Source organism: Pomacea canaliculata, linkage group LG4 (assembly GCF_003073045.1).
Source record: "Pomacea canaliculata isolate SZHN2017 linkage group LG4, ASM307304v1, whole genome shotgun sequence".
Lineage (NCBI taxonomy): Eukaryota > Metazoa > Mollusca > Gastropoda > Architaenioglossa > Ampullariidae > Pomacea > Pomacea canaliculata.
The window spans coordinates 27,092,665-27,119,618 of record NC_037593.1 but is presented as its reverse complement, the minus strand read 5'-3'; the positions used below and the strand labels follow the sequence as shown (position 1 = coordinate 27,119,618).

At 36.3% G+C, this 26,954-nt stretch overlaps 2 protein-coding genes across 2 annotated transcripts in view; one reads left to right on the top strand and one right to left on the bottom strand.

Annotated features, from left to right (window-relative positions):
* LOC112562494 (MORC family CW-type zinc finger protein 2A-like) overlaps positions 1 to 17,568 on the bottom strand; it is a 28,703-nt gene extending 11,135 nt beyond the window's left edge. The window contains 24 exon segments of the mRNA XM_025235774.1: positions 318 to 360; positions 644 to 761; positions 1,087 to 1,356; positions 1,815 to 2,069; positions 2,519 to 2,528; positions 2,714 to 2,751; positions 3,114 to 3,207; positions 3,504 to 3,609; positions 4,194 to 4,297; positions 4,584 to 4,608; positions 4,884 to 5,018; positions 5,385 to 5,404; positions 6,207 to 6,347; positions 6,751 to 6,836; positions 8,627 to 8,672; positions 9,308 to 9,553; positions 10,093 to 10,310; positions 10,633 to 10,710; positions 11,882 to 11,990; positions 12,224 to 12,314; positions 12,716 to 12,784; positions 13,722 to 13,756; positions 14,016 to 14,069; positions 16,943 to 17,568. Coding sequence (XP_025091559.1) covers positions 318 to 360; positions 644 to 761; positions 1,087 to 1,356; positions 1,815 to 2,069; positions 2,519 to 2,528; positions 2,714 to 2,751; positions 3,114 to 3,207; positions 3,504 to 3,609; positions 4,194 to 4,297; positions 4,584 to 4,608; positions 4,884 to 5,018; positions 5,385 to 5,404; positions 6,207 to 6,347; positions 6,751 to 6,836; positions 8,627 to 8,672; positions 9,308 to 9,553; positions 10,093 to 10,310; positions 10,633 to 10,710; positions 11,882 to 11,990; positions 12,224 to 12,314; positions 12,716 to 12,784; positions 13,722 to 13,756; positions 14,016 to 14,069; positions 16,943 to 17,001 — 2,450 coding nt within the window. The 5' untranslated portion in view covers positions 17,002 to 17,568.
* A 166-nt stretch (positions 17,569 to 17,734) lies between these two features.
* Positions 17,735 to 25,502, top strand: LOC112561747. Its single transcript, XM_025234409.1, has 5 exons — positions 17,735 to 17,851; positions 19,336 to 19,436; positions 19,860 to 19,958; positions 20,733 to 20,918; positions 21,933 to 25,502. Exons 2-5 carry the CDS (start codon positions 19,375 to 19,377, stop codon positions 22,399 to 22,401), a joined length of 816 nt encoding a protein of 271 aa, XP_025090194.1. The 5' UTR covers positions 17,735 to 17,851; positions 19,336 to 19,374; the 3' UTR covers positions 22,402 to 25,502.
* Positions 25,503 to 26,954: the final 1,452 nt, after the last annotated feature.

Below are 26,954 nucleotides of genomic sequence, written 5' to 3'. Positions count from 1 at the left end.
TTATAGAGGATCAAAAGAAGCACTCAGTATTCCTGTCCTCCGGTTCTTGTCCAACTCAAAGGCTAGTCCAAGTCAAACAAGAAATGTGGCTCAAAGTTGCCGGCAACCTTACAGAATATATTTTATTACCAAATCTGCATTGTAAATTTAAAGTAATTAGCTTTGTTAAGAGTGTGTCAACTGTACACTATTTCTGCCTACTTTTAAAAACTGAAAAATGTCGGCTAATCCCTAAATTGAATTCCTCTGGATGAGAAAATGATGGGAGCTTAGAAATGTAATTTTAAAAGCAGTGCGACTTAGATCGTTAAACTCACCATTTACCGTTGATGAGAGCTTCAACTCTTGTGCCGATTTCTCCTGTGAGGGTTAAAAAGCGGCAAGGAGATAAATTTTGAATACATTTACCTTTAGAGATGCCAGAGAAGTACGTCTCAATATTTTTTATAACTATTTTTTCTATATATACTCAGCTGTTAGAAGCTGATACATCTCAGTCAACATATAACCACATGCAAAAGCATCAATATGTATCTGTGTGTGCATGCTCTCACACAATTATCTCAGATGTTTTGCTAGACTGGAACAAAATATATACCTCATATGTTCTAACCCTAGTTCCAAGTTCAGCTGTCACACTCACCATTGCTGTCAGCATCATTGATGACCACCTCACCCATGACATCCCCAGAGTTGCTGTTAGTGTCAATGTCCATGGCCTCCATGCCCGACTGACTTGCTTCATTTTCTTCTGTGGATGACTGCCCAAAAGTGGGAAACGTTAAATGATGTAAAAGGGTGCAGCTATGTCCCAAGTCTGATGATTATGTGTAAGCATACAAAAACAAATGAACATTCTTCTCCTAGCAAATACTACCGTAAAATACAATGAGATTGCCTTAGTTAATCAATATTTAAGCAAGTGCCCATCAACTGTTTACATAAATTCAAATAAATGCAAAATTAAATCACCTCTCTCTTCTGAACTGAATCCATTCTTTCCTGCCTAATAATGGAAGTCTGCACTTAAAGGAGATTAAATTGCTAAGAAAAGGGCCACAAAGCCATTTCCAGTACCCATCTCACCTGAAAAACTCCAGGTGGAGGCTTTTTTTGAGTGGGGGTCTCAACCATCTCCTTCCCTTCTGCAGCCAGAGTCGTTGTCTTGCTCTTCTTGACAGGCAACGGTGCCATCACTTCTTCCTCCTCCTCTTCATCTTCTCCATCATCAGAAGTCTGTGCTCCCACAGCTTTACCAGGACGCCGCAATGACTCTTGGTGGGTTGCCACGGAAACAGGTCGCTTACGACTTGAGGAAAGGGCTGGTGATGGGGACCTTCGGATAAATTCCTCCTTCTGAATGAATGATACAAATAAGGGAGAAAAAGAAGACTGCTTCAGAACACTTGTATTGAGTGTGAGGCATCAAGTACAGCGCAGCTAGTTTAAGTGAGCACTGACCACAACATTGCAGCTCCTTAGATGTACCACAACAGTCCTCATCCCATTAGATCTGTCTTACACGACTTACTAAACCCCTAAAAGAACAGCCCAGGATCAATAATAATAAATTCAAAATTTGTAAAGCGCATGCTCACACTCCTAAGGAGAATGCTCCTAGTGCCTAAGAACAAGAACAAAACATGGACAGCATACGAAGGTCAATAAAAGAAACAAATAACGTGAACTATAAAAGAATAAGCAACAGTACTAATGAAGAATAAAATCAAACACAGAAAATGCAAAGAGGAACCAAATAACAAAATAAGAGATGAGATTAACATGATATTGGAAAAGGAAGGGTGTGAAAATACCTTGTTACCAGGAGCCCGATTCTGAACAATTCTGGAGCTTGGACTAGCTTTTATCTCCAATTTACTGACAGTTCTTGAAGTAGACTTTGCCACAGACATGGATTTCTGGACCATAGGTGGTGCTGAACGGGCAGGACTATGTGTTGCTTTGGGGGCTGGAGTGCTGAGGGCTCTGTGTCGTGGGGCAGGAGGAGGAGGGGGTGGCGAGGGTTTTCTCTTTGGAGGTGGTGGCGGTATACTCTGTCGTCTGGAAACCTACAAAAATAAAAAGCACAAATATCTAACATTTAATTTTATGATGCGAAAAATCCTAGGATTAAACTAAAATATTACAGACAAAGAGAGAAGAACTACCATAAAATAATAATCACCATCAAGACATTTGGTAACTTCTTTACAAGGAATCATCATTTGAAAACAGAAAAGACATCAGATGTCTTGAAAGTAACATTTACGGAAAATGTGTACAATACAGAATCGAACATCTTAGTTTGAAATAAAACATTATACAGTATACCCAGGTCAGACTGACTCTAATACATTCAGACTTGCAGAGAAGCAGAAACACTTGTTCATATTTTGTTATTTGGTAAAACATACCTTTGCATGAGATGGAGTATTGAGTGAAGGCTTGGATAATTTAGGTGATATGGGCTCCTCCTTCTTTTTTGGAATTTCCTGCACTTCCTTACTAGACATTATCACACGGGTTTTCTATTGAAAAAAAAAAAGTATAGGGGTAGTTAGATTCATAAGCAAACACAAACGACTTTAAAACCAACTACTAACACGCAGAGTTTTAAGGCGCTGAAACCACAACACTGCACACACGCCTGCATTGAAGCCATGCATAAGTTGACATCACTGTTTATTTTTTATGTTTACTCTTTTTATCTTACCTGCATTTTTCCAGTATTTCCTGTTTTTTCTTGATCTCCTGAAACAATTATCATTTTAAATGAGTTCAAATTATTTTACTTTGGAACTATATAAAACAAAAAAGTCCACATTGTCCTGCTTATGGTCTCAGAATGGCAAGTTTCAAAGATAAAATATAATCACGGCCACTCTTGGTGTGTATTGTAGGAATAAAAATAAGTGAAGCAAATCCATCAGACTACTTAAGAACATTTTCTCATTTCCCTCCCTTTGACCATGTAGAAAGTTTCACGTCCTGGCCGACAAACACTTTAAAAAAATTCAGGAAAAGCCTTATTGAACTGAATTAATAATTGAACATTAATGAACTGAAGAAAATTAATACATCTAAAGCAACAAAGAACAACTTCAATTTCTGACCTCTTCTAAGTCCTTCTTCTTCTGCTCCTGACTCTTGCCTTCTTTCTTCAGGATGCCTTCCGGTATATTTAGCTTTTGTTCTGCTGTTGTACATCTTTCAGATTTAAAAAAACACAAATGGTCTTAAGTATATGAGCATGCTTGATGAAAAATAGTTTGAACAGTATTGCCAGTGTTATGCTTTTATGAAAACCTGCCTTTTTATGATTTTGGGGGGAAAAAAAAGAGAATGTTTTTGGGCTAAGAATAAAATTTTAGGAAGCTCACAGGCTGATCATTGTCTCTTGTTGTTTGAAAAAGAACATGTATGATGTCTGATAATCACTAATACCAAAGCTATCATCATCGTCACTAGTATCCTATCACTTTCCATGTGAGATATACAGTTACCTGTTGTGCTGCTGGTCGGGGTTCATGCTACACTGCCAGTTATCAGGAAATTCTGTGTTCACACTAGATGACAAGAACGGAAGCATGCGCCATTTTAAGCACAAATCTGCAACAAAACACAAATAGGTGACTAACAGAGTCCTGTCATCACTTTTCCAGCTTTTCTGAAGTAAGGTTCGACGTAATCCTAAGATTCCACTAGGGGCCACTGAGGGTTCCACAAAAGGTCATGATATATAAATTGTTGTCAAAATATTATATACAAATCCTTTTGTTCACATGCTGCACAATGCTAGCACTCACCTACCAACACTAACACAAAAACTACAAACAATGGATTTGTTAATATTGCTACCACTTCTGCAGGCATCAATAAGTATATAAAGTTATTTCAATGACCAACTTGTGATGATTTAGGAGTCTAAATGATCACACTATGATGACAAGACAGATCAAGAGACTACAGCTACTTGTGCATCCTGTTTTACAGACAAATTTTACTATAGTGCAAATACTTTTCTCTAATGACTGGGTACAGCCCAGTACAAGACACTATTGCTTCAAATATGAATGAATATCCCATCTCTTCTCAAGGTACAGACCTACAAAACTGCTAAAATTTGACTGTTTTGCACTGCACTATGCTTTTGAGGAAATGTTTGCTGTACACATAAAGTGAAACAGACATACCACATTGCAGTGTTTTGCTAATCTGCATGGCTCTTTTTCTGATGAACTTGGCATCTGAGGAAGGCGGATCTCGCCACTTGTCACTGGTGTAGCCATAGCTTGCCCTTTAATTACAATACATAAATGACATTGTGTTACTTTAAAAACATAATGCATTTTGTTTGCAGTTCTTTACACTGCTATGTATGATTTATTTACACTAAACATGTAGAATGTTACATAACTCTGAAAAGAAAACACAATAAAGAATCCAGTCACCAGCACAAATATAGCAATACTATTGTGTTGTTGGAGAAACTGTTCTTTTTATTTTCATACTACTGGGTCCAGCAAATACTCTTTCTACAGAATATGGATCAATGAATTACCAATCTTCGTAAACATACTTACCAGAACTGTGTAATTCCTTGTTGACCTAAAAAGAAAAAAGCCATCAGACAAAATTAAGATAGTAAATAATTCTGGAAATTTTAAGCAAATGTAAAAGAAACATTTTGTTTTTAAATGATTCATCCTGAAAGTCCAGACATGGCTACTGTCACAATCTCTATCTAGCAGTAAATTTTAATGTGTAATTAAAAACAGGTGCACAGGCTTAAAAAACAAAAAGCTCAATAAGCATGCACACATTCTCCCCCCCTTTTCTCTCTCTCACACACAATGCTAATATATATATACGCAGTCACTGACTGATGGCAACATCCTTCCAGTACTGTATCATGTGTTCTGCCATAGCCTTCATCAAGTGACGATACTCTTTAGCATCTGCAAAGTCCTGCTTATTATGGGTTGGTTCTAGCACCAGGTAGGGCACATCAACAATACCTGAAACAAACATAGGAGCTTGAAGAATCACAGTATCAGCTAGGCAAGAATAAACCTTTCTATATGATACTTAGGTGAGATAACAACAGAACTGACAAGCTTCTTCATCTTTGTCACCAAATGTTACCATTAATCTCATTCCAACTCTCTTCTTTCAAAGTGTTGTTTAAGTCCATGACTGAAACTGAAGTTAACTGTTTCACTCAAAGAATACAATATTTATATCTTAGCCCTACTACTGAAAAATATTGGGAAATAACCACATTACTGAATAGCAGCTGTGACTATTTCTGATACCCCAATTGGTTGTCATGGACACCAACAATGAAATACAAAATAGAATATGAATACTTAGCATGTACTCACCAACGACACCACTGCAATTGCTGTAAAATAGATAAACAAAACTACATCAAGTACCTATATTACTAATAGAAATTTCAGACTGCAATAAAAGAAAAAAACCAACATAGGACTGGAAAGCCTAATGCACACACATGCAAAAAAAGCTAAAAGTAGTCCTGTGACCTTTTGGTCATTGTGGAGTAAGGTGTTAGAGACAGCACTTTTCTTGAGGTCAGCCTTTTTGTGAGGGTAATACCCATCACCTTCTCTTCGTTACTTTTTTCCCCCCAACCAGTTTTAATGGGTCAGGTACTCATTCCACAGCTGGGTCAAAGGGAAACTATGTTGCACTGCACAGTTATCCAACTTGACTGGTCTGCTTCCAGTCTTGGATGCTAGTATTTTAAATACTCAGTTATTTCCTTTCCTAGATGCAGTCAGTTTAAAATGAAAATAACATACAAGTTAAATGACTATTATGGAAGATTAATTAAAAACAATTCTTCTTTTTCTTTATTAGGTCTTATCATATTTTAAAAAAAACACCACAAACCAACCATGTTACATGTAAATAGTCTAGATACATACATTCTTTTCATTCACCCTGATAAAAAAAAAAAGGGGGGGGGGGCGCCCAGTAATGTAGTGGTTAAAACACTAGCTTGTCACCACTGCAGTGAGCAGCTCAGGGTTCAGATCTCGTCTCAGGACACTTCAAGTACGTGACACCTGTCTATAGGGATGTGCATCAGAGATTTTTTAAGGGTACTTAGTGCGAAAGGTGGAAGCACTTTCCTACTAAATAAACCAACCAATCTGATAAAAATTAAACATAATACTTACACTCCACCTTCAACTTGAGGTCCTACTTTCTCATACATCTTGATGAGACGACTGCAGTTGTATACAAAGACACCATCATGGGCTCGATTTTCGAGATTAATGCCAAAGATTAGATTAAGTGTCTTCGGATCTTTCAGAGCCCTAATTCAGTAACATGCAACAGAAGGACAAGTATATCAGACGCTTCTACTGCATTTTTTTTTTTTTTTGGTACAAATTATCTACTGATGCTTGAACATCATTACTGACACATGGAAAACTCTTAAATGTAAGAACTATCTCTATTACCCCTTCCACATGGATACACTTTTAAAAACACTGACACAGATCTCTTTCCCCACTCACAGAAAACTACAATTATTTTTAAAAAAGCAAAAAATAGTTCAGTCTTATAACATACTAATAATGCTGCAAGCCACCTGTTCAGCAATGTATATTTGGTAGGGTAGTTGGAATGGAAATGTAGAAACTGTTACAGAACTGTAATTGAACTTCATTTATCATAAACCTCTAAATTATACTTCTAAGGGAGCTATTCACTTACCTCCCTTTGCGATCTGCAATCTGCTTTTTAATTTCTGCATCCCTCCTATATTCTGCAGCTGTTGTCTGCGCTTTCCGTAACTCTGCCTGAGGTTAACAGTGAAGCTTTAAACACTAAGTTAGTGAACAGTCTGATCAGATCTAGTAACCAATGTATGCTGTCTACTATATGTACAAATTAAAATGACAGTTCCTAACTTTTTGAGGACCATATAAAGATTGTACGCAAATAATTTTAGTTATTCTGACATATTTAAGGTTAAAATGACCTGTAGATTCCAAAAATGTTTATTTGAAACTGATATTCCTCATAGTTTTCAAGATACAGCATGGGACAAATACATCCCTATGGGCGGCAAGGGAAAAGTGTCTTAAACAATGTGAGGTACAGGTTTCATCAATATTTTTATCCAAATGGTGATCAAATGTTTTACTGTTGTTATGGAATATCAGAAATGATATTACACTGTGATGTGAACAAAGATCCATCTCTTATGCATCTAAGGTAATTCATGAATGGTGAACTGAAGAGGTTATAAATGTAAACCTCACAACAGCAATGCTCAAGTGGTTTATTCAGCATAACAACCACTCCCTTTCCTAGTCCATATTCAGTTTCAGTTTTCTTCCCTATGTACAAGTAGAATTGACACAGGTAACTGGTCTTTGAATCAAGCCTGTACCACATCTTGAGTTCATATTTTTTATGTTTTTTTTAAAAAAATAAATATCGCTTAATTGTGTTGTGCCCCTTGAATTTTATCAATGTGATCATCAACTGGTTGTTGTTTGCTTGGGTTTTGTACATTTTGAAAGAATCAACTGAAGGGATCTGTTCTCAGAAGCATTTCCTTATTGTTCGCAAAGTGTAAGGATTACTTAAAGCAACTTCAAAGCGATTCTAAGGTATCACATTAGCAACATATGACATCTGGAGATCAGGTTCAGTGGACTAGTAGTCCCTCAAGGATGGAACCACATGATATCGCATTACAAAATTAATTCCCAAGAATGCAAAGATTTCTTGCGCATCAGTTTGAAAAGAAATTCTCTTCTGTTATATGTACTTTACTCATCAACAAGAGCTATCAAGCTGAAAAAAATCTCAGGATTTTTTAAATATCTCAAAGGCATTGGTTCTTCATTTCGGTTGTTGTTGCATCTATATCTAAAACACGAAGAATAAAGGCACAACATAAGAGTTGGTTGTCTTATGGCCCATAGGGATATATATGTCCCACAGCCAAAAATCAAATAATTTTCGAAAACCAGCACAACAATCCCCAAACAAAAATATTAATACATAGTGACATCCCCAAGGAAAACCAGTGGCAGTTTGTCCACTTAGTACATAGTTTGTTTTGTTTAAAAAAAAAAAATCAAATTTCACTTTTGCAGGTTGTCTTCAAACTGAAAATTCCTCTCAATCTGACAATGAAACTAATGCATGCATATCGAAATTAGCCTTATTCATATAAAGTCAGTGACATACTAAATGGTTTCATAGAAATTTGGCTGGTCTATGTTGTTTCAATCACATATGGAGTCCATTTAAAAGTATGGGACAAATATGTTCCTTGGTCCTCAAAGGGTTAACAAACAAAAGTTATTCTGGGATAGCATTTTCTGTTAAGCCCCTAAAGATTTAAGATATTAACTTTTATAACAAATGGTTTTAACTTTCAACTCCCACCTTTTATTCTCTAACAAAATTAAGGTAAGGATGTAAATAAAGAATCCTATAATAAGTAGATAGCTGAGCCAAGAGTATCAAACCAAGATCAAATTAGAAGTCAATCATGTTCCTCAAAGAAAAATGATGAATGATACACAACAATAATCAGGATTAACTCATTACAATCAAAATGCTTTCTTACTCTCTGGTCTTTGTTGAGTGACGATCCATATTTAGCCTCCAGATTTCTGCACTCACAAATAGTTTAATTAAGTTTTTAACTTCAATACATAGTAATATTATCCAAATATGGGCACAATGTAGTGTTAAGACAAGTTTGTATTTCTTTGTGGGACAGCATAGTGCTGAATTTTTGTTTCACATTTGCTTGCGGGATTTGACCCCATATCTAGGAATTCTCAGTTTGCAAATATTAAATGTTGTAAAAATAAAAGCTATTTTTTGCAACTCACTAGCTTCATTAAAAAGTGTTACCAAATAACATTAGCCAATGCATGTACTTCAAAATGAAAATATTAAGATGCTTTTAAAAATTAAGCACTTTTATTTCTTCTGACAATTTTGAGAATTCAAACCTTCAAAAAATCTAATGGTGATGACAAAACAAGGTTTCATCTATTTTATATTTACATATGCTTAATTTGTATACATCTTGACTATATTCATACTAATACTTTTCCTGCATACTACTTCTGTCAGCTATTACTATTACTCAAAATTATATATCTGACATGCGACATTTTCTATCTAGATTCAGATCTTCAATTTTCACTAAATTTATGTGCTGTTCATATTGTTGTCACATGCAATGCTTCCATACTACATAACAGTTGTCACATATATCATCCACATGCTCACATACCTGGCTTTGCTTTCTGCCTCTTTAGCCTTGTTATCAGCTGCTAATGCCTCATCATGAGCTCGTTTTGCCTCATTTTCTGTACGTGTCTTAAAACGATTTGAAGAGTATTTGTACAGCCGAGGCCTGTAAAGGCAAGAGGCCAATCTCTTGGTGTGCACTTTCTTGTTCTGTATGTAGATTCTCATACGAGGATCCATGTACAAGATAGATGCATAAGCCCGGAACGACCTCCGCTCTGGCATGAGCCTACAAAAGACACCAATTTGCTTACTTTTCTTCTTTTTTTTTTCAAAAGAAAGCTAGCACATACTATTACTGAAATACAAGAACTGACGTTTCAAAAAAAATCTTAAAGATATCTGCATTTAATTCTATGGAAATATTCTGATGCTCAAACATAAGAACGTCTCTGCCCATTTGATAGCTGCTTAGATGCTGAACTGTTGCTTTTTCTCCTACATTGCTGGCTAACTTGCCAAAGACAGCCTTGGAATCACAGAAAGTTCTCAAGATATTGATGATCTCCCTTTTTCACAACATTTACTTTGACAATTTATATAAAACACAACAAAATTTCAATTACAATAAGTACAGTCTAGTCCCTGAAGTTGTAGTGACATAAGGAGCTTTATTTCCCTTGGTAATTAATTAAATGAACAGACATCTGTCTTCTGCAAATGACTTCCCCCTTTATTTAATCAACAATCATAATCACGGGTTCCATATTCCTACTTTCTTTTCAAGCTATGACACAAACTGAAACCTATTTGCAAGGCACAACATACCCTTCATCTGAGTCATAGTCTGATGCTGGATTGGCTAGCAAAATATCAGTGGGATCTGTAGTGATGTCCAGCTCTGTATGGCTGTCATCAAGAAGTTTTAAGTTGTAGATGACCACCAGTGTGCCAGAGTTCCCTTCTATGCGCTCAAACTGGGCAAAGAACTCTTCCTCTGTTCGGAATGGGGAATACTTGTAAATAAGGCTCATCTCTGTCTCATGCTGTAAGTAAAGAAAGAGAATGACACATGGAAATTAAAAAAAAAAAAGACAACTGAGAAAACAAAAAATGAAAAAGAAGCCACAGTATGGAAGAACAGAAAAACTACATACACTGGAATAACTTAGGAGCTAACCTGAATAATGCAAAAAAAAAGTATTAAGAATTTAAGTGCAATTTTATCTTTGTTTTGAGTTTCAGCAGTTTTCATGCTTCTAGGGGAACTAAACACAACAAATAATGTGGAAATCAAAATGGATTTAAAAAATAACAACAATTATAAAGACTGTAAGAGGGATAAGATGATACATAAGAGAACAGCACTCACCCTCTCCTGGCACGTGATCCTTTGGTCAGCGGTCTTCGTGTGCTGGCCTCAAATGAAGGCAGGGGCACAATGACCTTAAAGAAATAGGAAAGATGGTTAGCAAGAAAACCTACTACATTATGATTCATTAAATTTCAATGAAATTTAATTATTTTACAAGATTGGTGAAAATGATTTTTGTCTTTTTTGTAAATTGTTGATCTTCAATGCTTACAAGATGATCCAACCATTAAAAGCTTATGGGCCAAAACTGTTCTTTAAGCAAATGAATTATTGCACCTGGTCATTTTAAAAGCCTTGGCCAACAGAGGCCCCTCTGAAGCCAGGTGTTTCTGTACTAAACCACTATAACAATTTCTGCAGATGCACAGGGTCATATCACTATTAGCTCAGGACTCACATTACACAGCCAATTCTAAGCCAAAAATGGCCGGTCGGTGACCAAGTGTAGTGATCCACTGTCTCTAAATTGCAGGTAGTTGGAATCCATTGACAAGGAATATGACTCTGCCCATTGCTGCCAAGGTTAAGGCCAGCAAGAAGATACCTGCTTACCCTGTCACCCACTTAAAGGCAGCTAAGCTGAGAGATTCAAATGTCTCCGAGTTTAGACACCTAGGCTTAATTCCATGTACGGAAAAGGCAATGAGTTGCTGGCTGGAACTGGGAGAAATTGGTCAAGAGTTCTGAGAGATTCTGGTCTGAACCCATATTCCGCAGGTATGTGACCACAGTGCAAGATCTGAACACCTTGGCCCTGAAGTGAGACAGTTCAGAGGTTGGGGGCATCCCAAGCAGCTTTCTTCTCATTGATGTGCAACTGCTAGTCTTCATCCAACCTTCATCTAGCCCTAACCCTCATATGAAGGAACGGAGGAGCCAAATAAGCTCCTCATTCGTCTAGACTTGCATAGGCACAAAGCATGAAATGAGCTGATGCATCCTGGAGAATGCCCCGCAGAAGTCAGGAAAAGTCTGTCCATTTGGCCAGGGAAGTGATGATGGAGTTGAAAACATCAACCAGTTCATGACAAAAACCTGTCAATGTATGCCATTGGCAGAGGAGTGACATCTGCAGGGGAATAGGGCTGTCCAGACCAGGGGCAATAATTCATCAGGTTAAAGAGTAGTTGTATCCCATAACCTCTTAAGTCAGGTCATCTGGTAAAATTAATGATGAATGCAGCAACAAAAGGATAAGCATCGTCAAAATAAACACACAAGTCAACATCAAGGAGAACTCACCTCATCTATGTTCTCTTCTTCATGGAATGTCCGAGAAAGGAACAAACAGGACATTGTCAATCCTTTCTTAGTAAACAGGATCAAATCATTGCCAATACGCATTGAACCCCTGAGGATTACATATAAAGCTGTATTATTCATCAAGTATTAACATAATATAATGTGTTTTGTTATTTTACATAGGAATTCCCAAGAACTGTATACTGAAATGTATTCTGCAAAATGCATTTATTTTAAAAGCAAATTTTAGAGATGGCATCAATTGTACAGTATGCAGTCTGGTAAAATAAAGAAAATATAGTCAAAACACCCATAACCAATGGATGTGAGAAGAAAACTTACGATTTTAGACCATTTCCATACATTCCAATGTGCTGCAAATCCAATGATCGTTTGGTGGACTTGCCAAATGTAACGATGTCTGCAGTTTCAGCTTGAAAACAAATTAGGGATCAACTCAATTTACATTTATTGGAAAATGATGAGCCATATCCAGTGAAATAGCAATTTTGTTAATGTCAACGATCTTCATGGTGGGGGTGGGGGTGCAGGTGGGGTGGGGAACAGCTGTCTATGAAAACTGAATTTGCTTTGTGTACACCTAATTTTAGCATTAGACTTTTTGTTAATAGACTTTGACCTTTGATTCTGATATTCTAGTACACACAAATTTCAAGAATTTCCAAAAATCATAAAACTAAATATGATGGACAAATCAGAATTATAATTTAAGTTTAAAGTTAGGAGAGTTAACAGAAATTTATTCAAAGTCAGTAGTACATTAGACATTTAAGTTCTTTGACTAATCTATTAGCAAAGGCAGAGATCACTTACTTGGGTCCATTCCCTCTCCATCGTCTAAAAAGCATAACGTAAACCCTCCACGTAGTGAACTGTCCGACTCTGAAATATAAAAACAATCATCTCATTTGTCCAAACTCATGATGAATTTTTTTCACAGACAACACTGCAATTCTGGCCTGACCACGAGCATGTATTTACCACGGATATGTATAGGTGGACTGCTGTCTGTTCACCGAGACCAACACTTAACCTCCTGCAAAGTTCTCCGCTGTTAGTCTCAGTGAGCCTAAAGAAAAAATTTATTTAACCGAAAGCTTTGTATACACCAGCCTCGTTTTAGTATTTAACTGGAAAAAAATTGTCTACAAGCAGTCCAGTAATACAAGTTCATGGCATTTACCTTGTGTATGAGTAGGTATGTCTGTTGTAGAAGTCAGCATGCCTGTTACATGTGAATAGGGGTATATGGTTGTTAGTGATTCAGTTTATGTGGACAGGTTTATTACTTTTGTAAAGCACTCTGAGCAAATCATTGGAAATGTTCTTAATTATTATTACATTACAATCTGTGCTTCCAGACATGTGTAAATGCATCTAATTATTCAATATAGTGCTTACAGGAAAGTACAAAAACACACCAAAACTTGTATGTTTACCTATTATTGTGACATAAAAATAAGCATGAAATTTTAAGAATTTAAGGCAAATAAAAAGTTAAGGACAAATTTATACTGATTATAAAGCAATAGATATGCAAACAAACCAAAGGGGGGGGGAGGTGGAAACAACAGACATAAGCATTTATCAAGCAGTTGTGACACTAATTAATGTACGTGTGTCTGCCACTTCCGCAATATAAGTTCTACTCAAACTTGCAACAGGATAAAAAGGAAAAAAAGCTGTAGTATTTTTTTACTAGTAGTACATGCTTAAGATGGTGCAGTGCATGCCTGTACACACACACACATGCATGGGGCTATATATTTCAATGTATTTATATACACAGGAAAATACAAATCCATTAACAGATCAATACCTGTATAAATGCTGATCTTGGTTGCTGAAGCATCCCTAAATCCACCAACAAAAAAAGTATTATTTGACACAGAACTTTTTAAACTGAACATTTAAATAATGACACATATGTACCCCAGCACTATATCAACAAATTTATGTGAACAGATTACTGGAAACTACTGTGAACTGGAAAGCATTTTTCCAAATCCTGAAGATAGGTAAATTATAAAACAAACCCTTAACACAAAGAAAAAATGCAGATTCATTTACTCCTAATCATTTTTATCAATAATTTCAAGGTTTTCAGTTTCACCTGGCATTATCCAGGAGTTCAGCAAGTGCTCCAAACAGAAATTCATGAGTTGTTCTGAAATACAAAGCAGTTTACAGATGAGAAAATCCAGGATGAGATATGTTCACAGACCACTATAAAAAGATAAGCAGGAAACAACAAGCGTAAATCAAATAGTTTTTTTTTTCAAAGTACTCTGCACTTTCTAAACTAATCAATTAACAAAACAGATGCCAGCAGTGAGCATTTACTCAACTATTGCTTCTATGATTATACTCTTTCCCTCCCAAACATGATTAACCACACCAGGTCAATAGTACAAATAATGCAGACACTTGTCACTGCCCTAGTTGCACAAAAGTCAACAAACTACACCTTAAAGTTAAACAGCAAGATAATGCTTAAAATGACACCAGCAATGTTGCCACTTGATAGCCCATATCATACTATGAAGTCTCCTTAAATCTCATTAAGGCCTAGAATACCAAGTTTAAACACATATGTACATATAAATTGGTTATTTGAATTAATCCATGGCCAAAATAAGGAAAGAGATGTTCTATTAGTCCCAAGCAAAATGACTCTGAGATGGGATCCTTAAAATAGCTGTTATCAAAACTACAGGCACAAGGGAAAGAACAGTGCTGCTGCCAAGCACCAAGAAAGAATTCAGCTGCTGTAAACATTGTTTCCCCAAATAGTCATCACTGACAGCTTGCTTACACGTATCTGACTTCACATATACATAACATTCAGTTACATATTACAAATGACACTTTCGAAAAGAGCAACATTTATATGTTACAGAAGCATGCAGATTTACTAGTATAACGCTAGACCTTTATCCTAAAAGTCACCTTCCAGAGAACAGAAGTATGCGTCATCTTGCCCCTTAAGATACTATGTCATCAGGAAGCCCCACTTTTAATATTGCAGTGTCAACACTACTTTGTCTCAGTCTGTGACAACAATAACAGGCGTTTATAGTTATCCAGCTATCATCACTGTCTGTCTCCAGATCAAATTCATCAGCTTGTACCAACCTTCAGGTGAAAAACAGGTAGGAGGAGACTGGTGGGGGTAGGGGAAGACTAGAAATTTCAGGTTACAAAAAGTAAGCAATTTTCATATTAAATGTTGATGAAACTCTACTAATAATGATGATAACTAGACATTTTGAACTTTCTTTCATAATTCTACCTTCACATGCATTAGGTGTTTATTACCTTACACAAGAGAACTTTTAGAGGGGTGAGGGATTACTATCATAAGGAATTAATTTGTCACCTGGTGTTCCCTGAACTCAGCAGACAACTAAGAGTTCTGTATTGGTTATAAAAGTAATGTTTGGGTTTTTTTTAATAAACTGTGGACATCAATAAATTTTATGGAAAGGGGTTTATTTAAAATGGCTTAGTCCAGACAATATGACATTGTTTCTTGTATAAGCTTTACAAATGTGGGTTTATTGGTGATCAACAAAAAAGACACTAAATAATTTGGTAAATGACTCAAATATTGCTATACTGTGTAAGCATTTATACCTCAAAGTAATAAACAAAGAACACTAAATGGTAAAGGTGCAAATTTGTCAAAGGCAAATTCTGCTGTTGTAATCTCATGTGGCAAGTGTCAAGGACAAACCAGTGACCAGTAGCACACAGAACTGTTCATCATAACTTTTAAGTCACTCACATGCTAGATTATTCAGGATGACATCTTTATTTGCTAAGACTTATGACAAATACTGGCTTCACAAAACATTAGCTTTTAAGTCAAACATATTATATGCATCTCACAAATACCAAGTAAATCTATCTTGAAACTGTAGCCTTTTTTAATCATGTTGTAAGGTCTCCTGTTCTCTGCACTGTATAGAGTCCATTTAGAGGCCAGTCAATTTGACCACAGCTCATAGTGGATTTAACCATGACCACAACCCATAGTCAATTCGACCACAACCCTAAGTTGATTCGATCAAATCATCATCTATGCAATAATTTAGCAATGAAATAAGTGAATTTTTGGTGTTCTCTATTTTCTTGTCTTTAGTTGACATATGTCAATCTTGCTTTTTTTGGTGTGTGTGTGATAGAGGATCCAAATCAGCAATGAGTGCTCTGCTATTGTGTAAATTAGCAAGGAATGTTTTTTTTCACTGATATATAGGTATCCATGCGCCACATCTGATAACAATGGCAGAATACCTATATATATATATCACATGACTAATTCGTAAACAAAAATTTTTGTTTCATTTTGTAGACATACAACAAATGCGTCATTATACTAAATAGTAACGTATACTTAGTGGTTGAATCAAATGATGATCATCCATTCAATCTCTGCTTAGATGGTGTGTGTGCACATGCACACAAACACACTTGTCCAACAAGGTTTAAATTAAAATTAACTTTCATATAGTGAAAGATCATAACCTGCCATAATTTTCCCAAAACAAAAGCTATTTATAAACTTTATTTGTAATGTTTGCTATGGTGTATATTACAGTTTTATTTTTAAAAAATGACATTGCTCAATTACAAATTATGCTTTCTCCAAAAATTTGTGTACCAGCTACTATCACTAAAGCCTTTAATAATACTCCTAATGAGTAATAGCAGTCAGGTGGATGCTATACCCATACTACATGCCTAAAATGTGTAGAGGAAATAGTTCTTGTTCTTTCTTCCTTCTTGTTTAAGGTAACACATAATGGTTTATTACAATGATCAAAAGGTCAGGATTATAAACTTTTGACTGGTTGAGATTTACATGCTCACACACTTCTCTTGAAACTGAAAAACATCCTTTATAAGACCTATTCTACTTTATTTAATGTTATGATGGACGTGTACTCACACTACCAAGCCACCCCAACCGCCAAAACCCAACAAATATGTGGTGCAACAGTTCCTTTCATTAGTGTATTTAAGTGTAATACTTACGAATTTGTGTGTAGATAGTCAAAGCTAAGTTGAGCTCTGCTCAAGGTGTTGTACGCCATGATGACTCGGGTTATGGATCTGTCAGTATTTACATTTAAATGTTATTTCACTTCACACACTCTGGAAGTGATGTCACTTCACACACTCTGGAAGTGTTGTTTTGTTGTTTTTTTTTTCAGTCATCCACAATATCGCTAGCACTTTATCACAATCTGAAAATGCAATGTTCTCTGAAGACAGTCTAAAGACAAAAGTTAAAGCTTGTCTTTCATAATGCCATCCTTTCACATAAAAATCCAGGAAATGAAAAACACGACGAAGAAAGAATTGTTGATGCTGTCATTTTTGTCTGATTGCTTGTATTTTTCAAGTGGTTCATTCAGCAGCCCACCTGAATCGGCGGCAGATTTAGATTTAGAACTTGCCCGACTTGGTTGAAGCAAAGAAATAAAACTTGTGAAAAGTAATGTCACTTCTACACACCATAAGAATCGTGAAAGTACTTGTCTTCTTTGTCAGATCAGTTACAAATTATGTTGATAGCGTATACTAAACTACAGTCTACCTTGGCTAGAACAGCATTGCTTTAGCAATAGAATCATGTCCGCCATACCGATAATCGGCGGTTGCCTAAAAATATCTCTTGATGAAACAATTTTATTTTATTTATTATAAGTTTTTAAAAAAATCATATCTTTATCAATAAAAATAATTTTTAAACTCTGAAGCATGCTTATTTGAGAGCACAAAGTACTATTATTTAAGTGACTTGTTATATACTCCGATGGACTTTTTAATTTAAAAACAAAATGGCCGCGCTTACGGATTCCGACTCGTCTGAAGATGAAACTTTAACTCTGCGTCTGCAAGAAGCGGTTGTCACATCATACACACACAAGTTGTGTGAAGGTACTAAATATACAATAGTGTTTTTACAAGATTTAGTTATTTTATTTGTGGAGCTTTGGATGAGTAACATTTCCATAATTTCAGACGGACTCCTTGCATGTGTGCTATCATCGATACCATACATGACAGTAGTCTAGTGAACCGCAACTTCAAACATGCGATTATACAAATCTCTAGAGGGTAACTTTTGCATCTCCGTCAACATAGGAGCACTCACATCGTAGGTACTTCAACGAGTATATACATATAATTATCGGTAAAGAAATGTCAGCGTTAGACAACCATGTTATTATGCTTACCAATACTCAGCTGTGAGACCTTCCTTCTTTTGCTGGTCTTGACATTGGTTGAGCTTCTGTTTCAGTCCCTTTCTTGATTCACTCTTTGCCCAGGTCTCTGGAGTCATGCATTCCTTGTGTTTTTTTCCCCCTCTCCCTAGAACATCTGTACAGGCTGTTTTCCAAATGCACTTGAGTGTTGACCAGTGTTCTTCCACTGATTCTTCTGTCAGTCCTAAGAAGGCCTCATACTTATTCTTGACTTCACAGTTATAAATTTCTCTGGTTTCCTTGTTCTTGAACTTGAACTTGTGGTGTGATCTGCCAGCTGGGTCAATGAAGGACTTCAGCTTAATCTTGAAGACTGCCACTAGGAGTTGCTGATCTGAAGCAACATCTGCACCTCTCCTCACTCGGACATCTTGAAGACTCCTTCTCCACTTTTAAGCAACTGTTACATGGTCAATCTGGTTTTCTGTCTGGCCATCAGGGGAAGTCCAAGTTGTCTTGTTTATATTTTTGTGTGGGAACACAGTGCCACCTATGACGTGGTCATTGAAAGTGCAGCAGTCTGTGAAGAGCTCCATTTTCATTGCAGCTGCTGACACCATGTCTTCCCATGATGATTTCCCTATTGGTGTTATCATCTCCCACTTTGGCATTTAGGTCTTCCACAATGATCTTCAGATCTCTTCTTGGTGTGTGGTAAAGCAGAGACTGCAAGGAGCTGTAGAAGTCTTCTTTTTCCTCTTCATCTGCTTCATTTGTTGGTGCATAGCATTGGATGATGATCTATTCTTTAATAATATTTTTTTCCGTTTTTTGGTTGTGATAATCTGGCTATGTTATATCATCCTAACTCCATCTGACCCAGGGGATTCTTATAAATTCAAATCCAGATCTCTCTAACGAATCAGGTTTAGCAGCTGTTCACAAAATAACACTCAAATAGTCCATATGAAAGTGCTACTTTCCAAAAATACTTGTTCGCTATTTATTGTTGTACTTGCATGATGTCACTCACTATTTGTTCAGACCTTGTTGGCATCAGTTTGATGTTCCCATACAGAACTCCACTGGGAGTGTTAGTTGAGGTGCATCTTTTATTAGATGTACATAAAAAATTTGAATAATTGCTCAGTGTCTACTGTCATTGTTGACAATTTTTCCTTCAATACATAAAATGCTTCATGTATTTTGTTTCAGAAAATACCTTCTCTAAGGCACAAATAAGTAATAGCCACAATGCTTTTGACACTTCCAAGCCATCAGCTGCAATTGAATGCACCTGTTAAAAAGTCACTGAGGTAAAGCTATACATCTTCAAAATATCTGAAAACCAAGGAACTGATCTATTGATTATGCTAATACCTGCCATTTCATTATAATTTTTAACTGTTAGTTTGTTAATTTTGTTAGAAACTTTACCTGTATATACATCAGTATTGTTTTATGTCTTTGACCAGAAGAACTGACATGTACTAAGGCTATTAATCTCTTAAATTTCATTTCCTTCAGAAGTGTCATTTATAGCCAATATTAGAAAAAGCATGTTTACATGCATTATTGTCTGGTTTGGAAATCAGGGGTGTCAGAGTCAAACAGTTTGTTAACTGTTTTAATGTATTTTAATTCTTCTGTTTTTCCGACATCATTCATATTTTGCAGACAGTAGCAACAATTGCAAACATTTAAATTTTTTATTCCATTTTTTCCTCTCTCTTACATAGGGAAAGAGAAGAGGAAGATTCTGAACAAGACTTGTGGTACAGTGTAACTCCTGAAGTCCGTTCTTTTATTGCCAGGAAACTGACAGAAATGCTGGAGAGGTATACACTAGTCATTCATTAAAAAAAAGTATATCTTGTCATTTAACTACTTTTATGTGCTGCTGCTTCAGGTTCTAATCCTTTTAATAGCATGAAATGGCTGCTTGTCCACCATGTGTGAAAAGTCTTAGGAAATTTGTTATTAACATTAATTTGAGTAATATGTACTGGCAACATGTCTAATGATATGCATCCTGTCTGTGTTATCAAGCATGGGCTAGAGATCATGTATGTATGTTGGTTGTTTAGTTTTTCTATACTGTGGTTTTGCAAACAAGGGTAAGTTCAGTGGTTCAAATCAGAACACACTACACACTTCTCAACAAAGCCAAGTAACCATGAAACTGGATAAAACTTCTGCTTGCATCGTTTCTAGGACTGGACTCAAGTGTGAGAGTTTTACACTTTAACACATCAACAGGGCACACTGAACACTAAAACAAAAAAAACTTGTCAGACTGGCTATTACAAGTCAATTTTCATGGACACCCCCTCCCCATTTCTTTTTCTAGCATTTTTCTGTTAGTTTCACACCACTGCTGATTTATTTCTGGTTACAAATATCAAGAGAAGGTATGAACTTTGCTACCTTGAAGCATCAATAAGAAACTAACACACTGTAGTTGACAGACGCAGTATTTCTGTGATCCATTTTTTGTCTTTTTATTTTACCAACTGTAAAATGCGATATTTTGAACACATGTAAATTTCAAGTTACCTGTAGTTTAACAATTAACAGCACTAGAGTACTTACCATAATGTTTTATTTTGCAGAGAAACCAAAGTGATTGTTCAAAATACTCAGAAACAAGACAAAGAGCCACCACCACAAGAGACAGGCATTCGTTTGTTTACCACGTCATCACATGTCTGCGTTCACCCCTCTGATCCTGTCTTGCCATCACCTCAGCAGCCAGGTCGGAAATGCAGGAAAGTCAGCAGCAGTAGCAGTTCTGATGGGTGAGTTTTCAATTACGTCTTTTAGGTCTTTGCCTTAAGTCACCATCACTGTGTTCAAGGGATGTTCCACTTTTACCCAGACTTGGCAATAAACCAAACCCAGAGAATTTTTTTAAACATTTTTCCTTTTTCAACATAGTCACATGTTTTGTTGGCCCTATGGATCCACTTTTGAAAACATTCCAAAAATGCTGATGTTGGCATCAATTTTAGCTGTTCCCTCACTTCAAATGAGTTCCTCTCGAGTTTCAAAGTTCACTCCATGCAAGAGCTCTTTTAGCTTCAGGAGCAACCAAAACTTGCATGGTGGCAAGGTCTAATGAGTAGGGAGGAGGCTTCAAAACCATGACGCCTGATTGTGCAAGAAACTCCAATGGATCACTTGGTGAGCATGCATTGACTTGCTTCTCCCCATCCTGGGAAAACTAAGAGGGAAAAATTATGAAAAAAATGTGCAAATACCCTGAAGAATCACTCTATCAAATCCACAAGGCTTGCACTCACTGAAAGTGTGTGAAATACTGAAGTCTGGTCAGAAGTGGAACATCCCTCTTATTCTTCAAAATTTAGCAAGTAACTGGATCATACTCCAAGTGAATGCCAACATAGATTGTAAGCTCAGCTCACACTGTGCAGTAGTTTTGTGATCTGTGTAGTCCCAAGATATTTGTTGCTTTTATGCACAGATAACATGCATGATGGTGATGGCAGATTTGGAGTCCATTTCTGCATGCTGTGCAATGCTTGCAAAGGAGGTCATGATGCCATAATGTAACTCCTCAGTGATAGAGTTTATTTTTAGAAGTTTTTTTTCATCTGTTATGTTTGTCTTCCACATCTGTTCATAAGTAAACTTATCACTATTAAATCAGAGTTGTTTTTTTTTAATTATTTTATGCTGAAAAAAAATGGTTTCACATTTGGAAAACTTTTCTATTTCTGTCCTTGATAAGAAGCCAAAGGCTGCAATCAGTGATTGTATCTCAATATCATTTTCTGTTATTATTTTTACAGTTCTGAAGATGAGCGTTTGGCATCTGTTGCTGTCACTGAAGAGGACCTCATGCATGAGCGTGAAATGTACAGGAACTTGCAGAAGTTGGACTCAGTAGACATAATGGACCAGACCAGCTCATCGCATTGTTCTAGCTCAGCACACCAAGTAATCCAGGTCTCACAAAGTACCTCTGCTGTGTCTTCTGTTCAGCACAATTCTCACAGCTGTGATAAGTCAAAACAGGCAAAAGAACAGATCCTGAAGAGAAAAGGCAAAGGACACAATGCACACTTGTCATCAAAAACTGGCTATGATGATAAACTTGAAGTGAAACTCAGCAATGATTGTAGTAACGAATACAGGATGTCTTCAGATGCCAGGCAAAAGCAGTCAGATCCACAGGAATCTGACACACATAAAAAAATAGCAACAGAATCAAGTTTATTAGTGCATGGAGAACAAAAAAAGAAGAAGAAAGAAACATAAAAAGATTAAATTGGATTCTTTGACAGGAAATGAACCAGATCTCTCTGTGCAAAAATGCAGCAGGGAATGGTGGACATCACATATTTGGTCAGCTGCAAACAAAAATCATTTGGTCAACAAGAAACATAACATACAGCAATAGTTTTTTTCAATCTGTCAATGTGGCATTCAATATTATCCTTTCAATGCTTGCTTCAATGCAAGAAAAGAATTCTATTTTGGAAAAAAAAATCTTTCTACAGTGTTGGGTTGAGCATATGATAACATGGGTGGAAGGCAGATCATAAACCAGTAAACAGAAAACAAAGCTTTGTTACGGCACATATGTAAAGAAATCAGTCTTACTTCTCAGTCCTTTCCTACACACAAATTTGCTATCATACAAAGCCTCAGCTACACACAACTGGATTGAAATTGAGGTTGGGCTTAAATTATAGATACTGACATTCTGAATCACTCCTACTCAAACTTTAGAGTTTCAAGTTAACATGGTAGCCATTAGTTGTGCTTTGATTTTAGGAAGTCCTCTATGATTCGTACTCTTTCATGATGGAAAACAAATTGACCCTAATTCCTGATGTATGAGGAACCATTTGACAAGAAAGTCATTCTTATCAGTGTTCCCCACTTTTCTCAGCTATTTCTTTCCTTTTCTCAGTTACTCCTCTTCGTACCTAAGACATCCACTACATCTTTTTTTTTTTAAATCAACAGCAAATTTACCCGTCCTGTTCCAGGGCAGTTTCTACAAACCTTTGCCATGTTTCTTTTGGCTGACCGCGCTTCCTCTTGCCATCAACTGTCCGATGAAGGGCTATTTTTTGTGGTGCTCTGGTTTCATTCTGCACACATTCCCTAACCGCTTCCATCTTTTTTGGATTGTGGTTGTCATATTTGTGAAGCTGGCTCTTGTAAGGATTTCTTCATTAGTAATTATGTTAGTCCATTCTTATTTTGTATTCCTCCTTAGAGCTTTCTTTTAGCAAGGCAAAGGCTTGATTTGCTTTGATGAGTCTGTTCTTCACATCATTTTCTCTATCGCCATCTGTTGTTACTAGACTTTCAAGGTACATACATTTTTGGACTCTCTGTACTTCTATTTCAATTGTGATGGGTTCTGTTGTGTTGGCATTCTGTGTCATTTCTTTTGTTTTACCTGTGTTTGCTTTAATTTCTATTTTTGGTTAGATTGTTGATCTTTTCCTGTGCGTCTTTGAGTTGGCTGGACAACATAACCATGTCATCAGCATAATCTAAGTCTTCCAGTACAGATGTGAGTGTCTAATGGATTCCTCTTTTCATGTCTTCTGTTTGTTTCATAAGCCAGTCCATGGCCCATATAAATAGGAACGGTATTCCTTTCTGTACTTAGGTTCAAAAGTATCTGGCACGATTTTCAGATCATGTCAGCATTTTTATGACAGCACTTAGTAGATAAAAAATGAACCACGTGTCACTCAAAAACATGGTATACCATGCAAGAGTTGTTTTAAACACAACTGGATGTAAATGTTTGGCTTACAAGCCAAAAGTTTGAGCTCAAAGATTCAGAACCTCAGTTCACTTGTTTTTTCTTTAGACAAATTGCTACTCCTTTTCCTCTGCAAGAGGTGTTGGTCATGACTGCATGTTTAATTAAGCTTTAGAGTAATGCAGCACCTGTTGCTTGAAAAAGCACTACAATATAAGATATTTTTGATACATTCACCTTCACGAGATTCTACAGGCTTGCTCTCAAATGAGAGGGCAAGGTACGGTATCAAACCTAAAGGATCCCTCCCTCCAGCAAAATTGCTGGCATAAATCTAAAATGCATTTCAATTTAATATTCTCATTTAAAAGGCAGGAATCTCACAACTATGTATCCAAGTTTTATTGTTAATTTAGAAAGACCATGCACCTGAACTTTTATCAAATAAATTTTAATGTAGGGCATGGAATCTAAAGCATTGCATTTTGAATAGTTAATAAAAACCCAGGAGATGAACTTAATCACGTATTCATAGCAGACACTGGCCAAGTTAAAACTGAACTTCTCAGAATGGGTGGAATGGAAGAGGATAGGCAAATGATTTGTTGTGAATGTGAACTGTTATGTAACTGTCCAGCAACAATATTTGGTGCGTTTGCGCCATGGTCCAGCACCTGCACCAGGCCAATTTTGCCAGCCACTTTTCTGTTAAACATTGGATGTTGTTAACAAAGCTCAACACAGGAAAAAACTGAAGTAATTCTTGATAGCCTCCAAAACATACGACATCACTCACTTTCGACTCTGTGTGGGGAAATGCGCGTTATAAATCCTACCATTATTACTTTAAAACATAGCTTGATCACTAGTGTACATGGCACCATATTCAAAGTCCTCACTACACTGGCCCAAACAAAAAAATTAACTCATGTCTGAATGTGCATATTTCCTTTTTATTTCCCAAAAGGCCACACTTGTGATAAAATACAATTATCATTCACAAAATACAAAACTGACATCTGCTGTATGCTTCAACCATCTTGTTCCCATGTGCTAATTGCACTGATGCTTGCCTATTACCATATTCAATTATTGTATTTATATCCAACCTGGTAATCATGCTGGGGCACAAAATCAACCTGAGTCAAGGTCTTCTCAACAAAATACAATATCCCGTATCAACCCACAAATGAAAATATACTGCACCAAAGGAGGTCAGTAAAACTTCAGTAATTGTTCAGATGCTCCAACACACATGGCTCATGACTAGCATAGCATAGATAAATTTAGTGGTGGTACAGTCCAAGATAACTTTATCCACCTTGGAAAAAAGTGATCTGCACCTAATCTGCAATGTCATCAGTTCTCTCCAGTGATGCAAAACACTACAACTACCCCCAAAGAACAAGAGCTTCATGGCTATCAGATGTAAAGACATATTGCAGCTTGGACTAAAAACAAGTGCCTCTTTTTATTATTTAAACAAGAGCATCTTTTTCTGCATAACCTAAGACACCGTCATGTTTAAACAATGGTGAAAGTAAGAAATATTCCTGAATTTCTTATTGGGACTTCACTAAATTTGTAAACCATTGAGTACACTGATGGTAACTAGCTCTATGGCATAGAAGGAGTTGCCAAAAGAGGATGAGACTGCATGTGCGTTGTTCAATAAAGGTCACAAAGGTGAAGTTAAAAAGCAAAATGAAAAACATGAAAAAAAAGGGTTGAAGAGAAGTTGAAAGTTCATGTTCCTCCTGACCAAATGGTGCTACTTGAGCAAATATAAAATGATAAAATAGAATCACTGTGTTATTTATCTAGTCCTGATGTAAATATAAAATGATAAAATAGCATCACTGTGTCTAGTCCTGATGTCTGCAAAATCAGCAATCTTTGGCAAAAGATGTCTTAATTTATGTTGCCAAATGCATATAAAAGTCAGCAACTAACACTTTATTGAGTGGTCAGAAAAGACAAGAATATACTACATGTGCCACTCAAGCAGTTTACTTTCTTTGTGTGGGAATTGTGATGAGCATTTTGTTTCTGTTCACGAAACAAAAGAGCAGCAGAAAACCTTATCTACTTTACTACTTTACCTAATTTTAACATTTAGATTCTTCATTTAGTCCAGATAAAACACACAGTATTTATCTCATACTAAAAAGAAATTACATAACAAAAAGGTTTGGGTTTTATCCTTTTCTTTTCACCTCTAAGCACTTCTGAAGCAAACTGCAACAATGGTAGCATGTAATTTGAAGCAACACATTTTCAGTGTGACCCAGCACGCAGAAATACCAGCCAAAACATTTTTTTGTTTGTTTTTTGTTTAAAGAAACATTAACGAACTATTTTCATTGCACAAAAAGCCAATGAAAGTCTCACATGTGGCACATCACCAGTTGTCCACTCTAACAAGAGTAAACTATGCATAAAATCAACAAACCCGAGTTATCTACAAATTTCAACAGAACTACTTTGAAACCTTGGACACTTCTGCACTGATGATAAAATGCAAGGGCCAAATTAACAACGTTCAGAACATCAATAAAACTGAAAGCAGTGATGCAAGAACAATGATGAAGCTTTGCTACACTAAACAAACTGGAACACAGATATTTTTATCAGACCATTCAACGTTTGAAAAAAAACCAATTCAAATGTATAATATATGCAGATGAGTCTTTAAGTAGAAATGATATGATGCACATGTTCACACGCATGCACACAGACCTCTGTGAAGAGTTGTATCACATCATCTGGCTGCTGAAGAGTCATGTGAGGCACAAAACAGGCAAAAAAATGAGAGATTGCCATGGATATGATTCACATTTATACATTGCACAATGCAAGATGCATCATCAACACTTACAAAAATTATACCACAATAATCTGTCATTTTGAAATGTTTTGATTTCTATAAGCTGTCACTTGCATAGCCCCTTCTGGACAATGACTGTACAGCTAACAAAGTATTCATTGTGACACTTGTGGTTTAAAATCAACTTTCCTGTGTTGGACACAACTTAACACTCAATGTCAGCAGAAATATCCGCTGAATTTCTAAAGCAGTTTG

Bases quoted from the DNA above. Each gene is read 5' to 3' on its own strand.
- LOC112561747 (XM_025234409.1), top strand. From the start codon at position 19,375: ATGCTTTTGACACTTCCAAGCCATCAGCTGCAATTGAATGCACCTGTT. The intron at 19,437-19,859 runs GTAAAGCTATAC...TCTCTTACATAG, and splicing joins CCTGTTAAAAAGTCACTGAG to GGAAAGAGAAGAGGAAGATT. The intron at 20,919-21,932 runs GTGAGTTTTCAA...TTATTTTTACAG, and splicing joins AGCAGTAGCAGTTCTGATGG to TTCTGAAGATGAGCGTTTGG.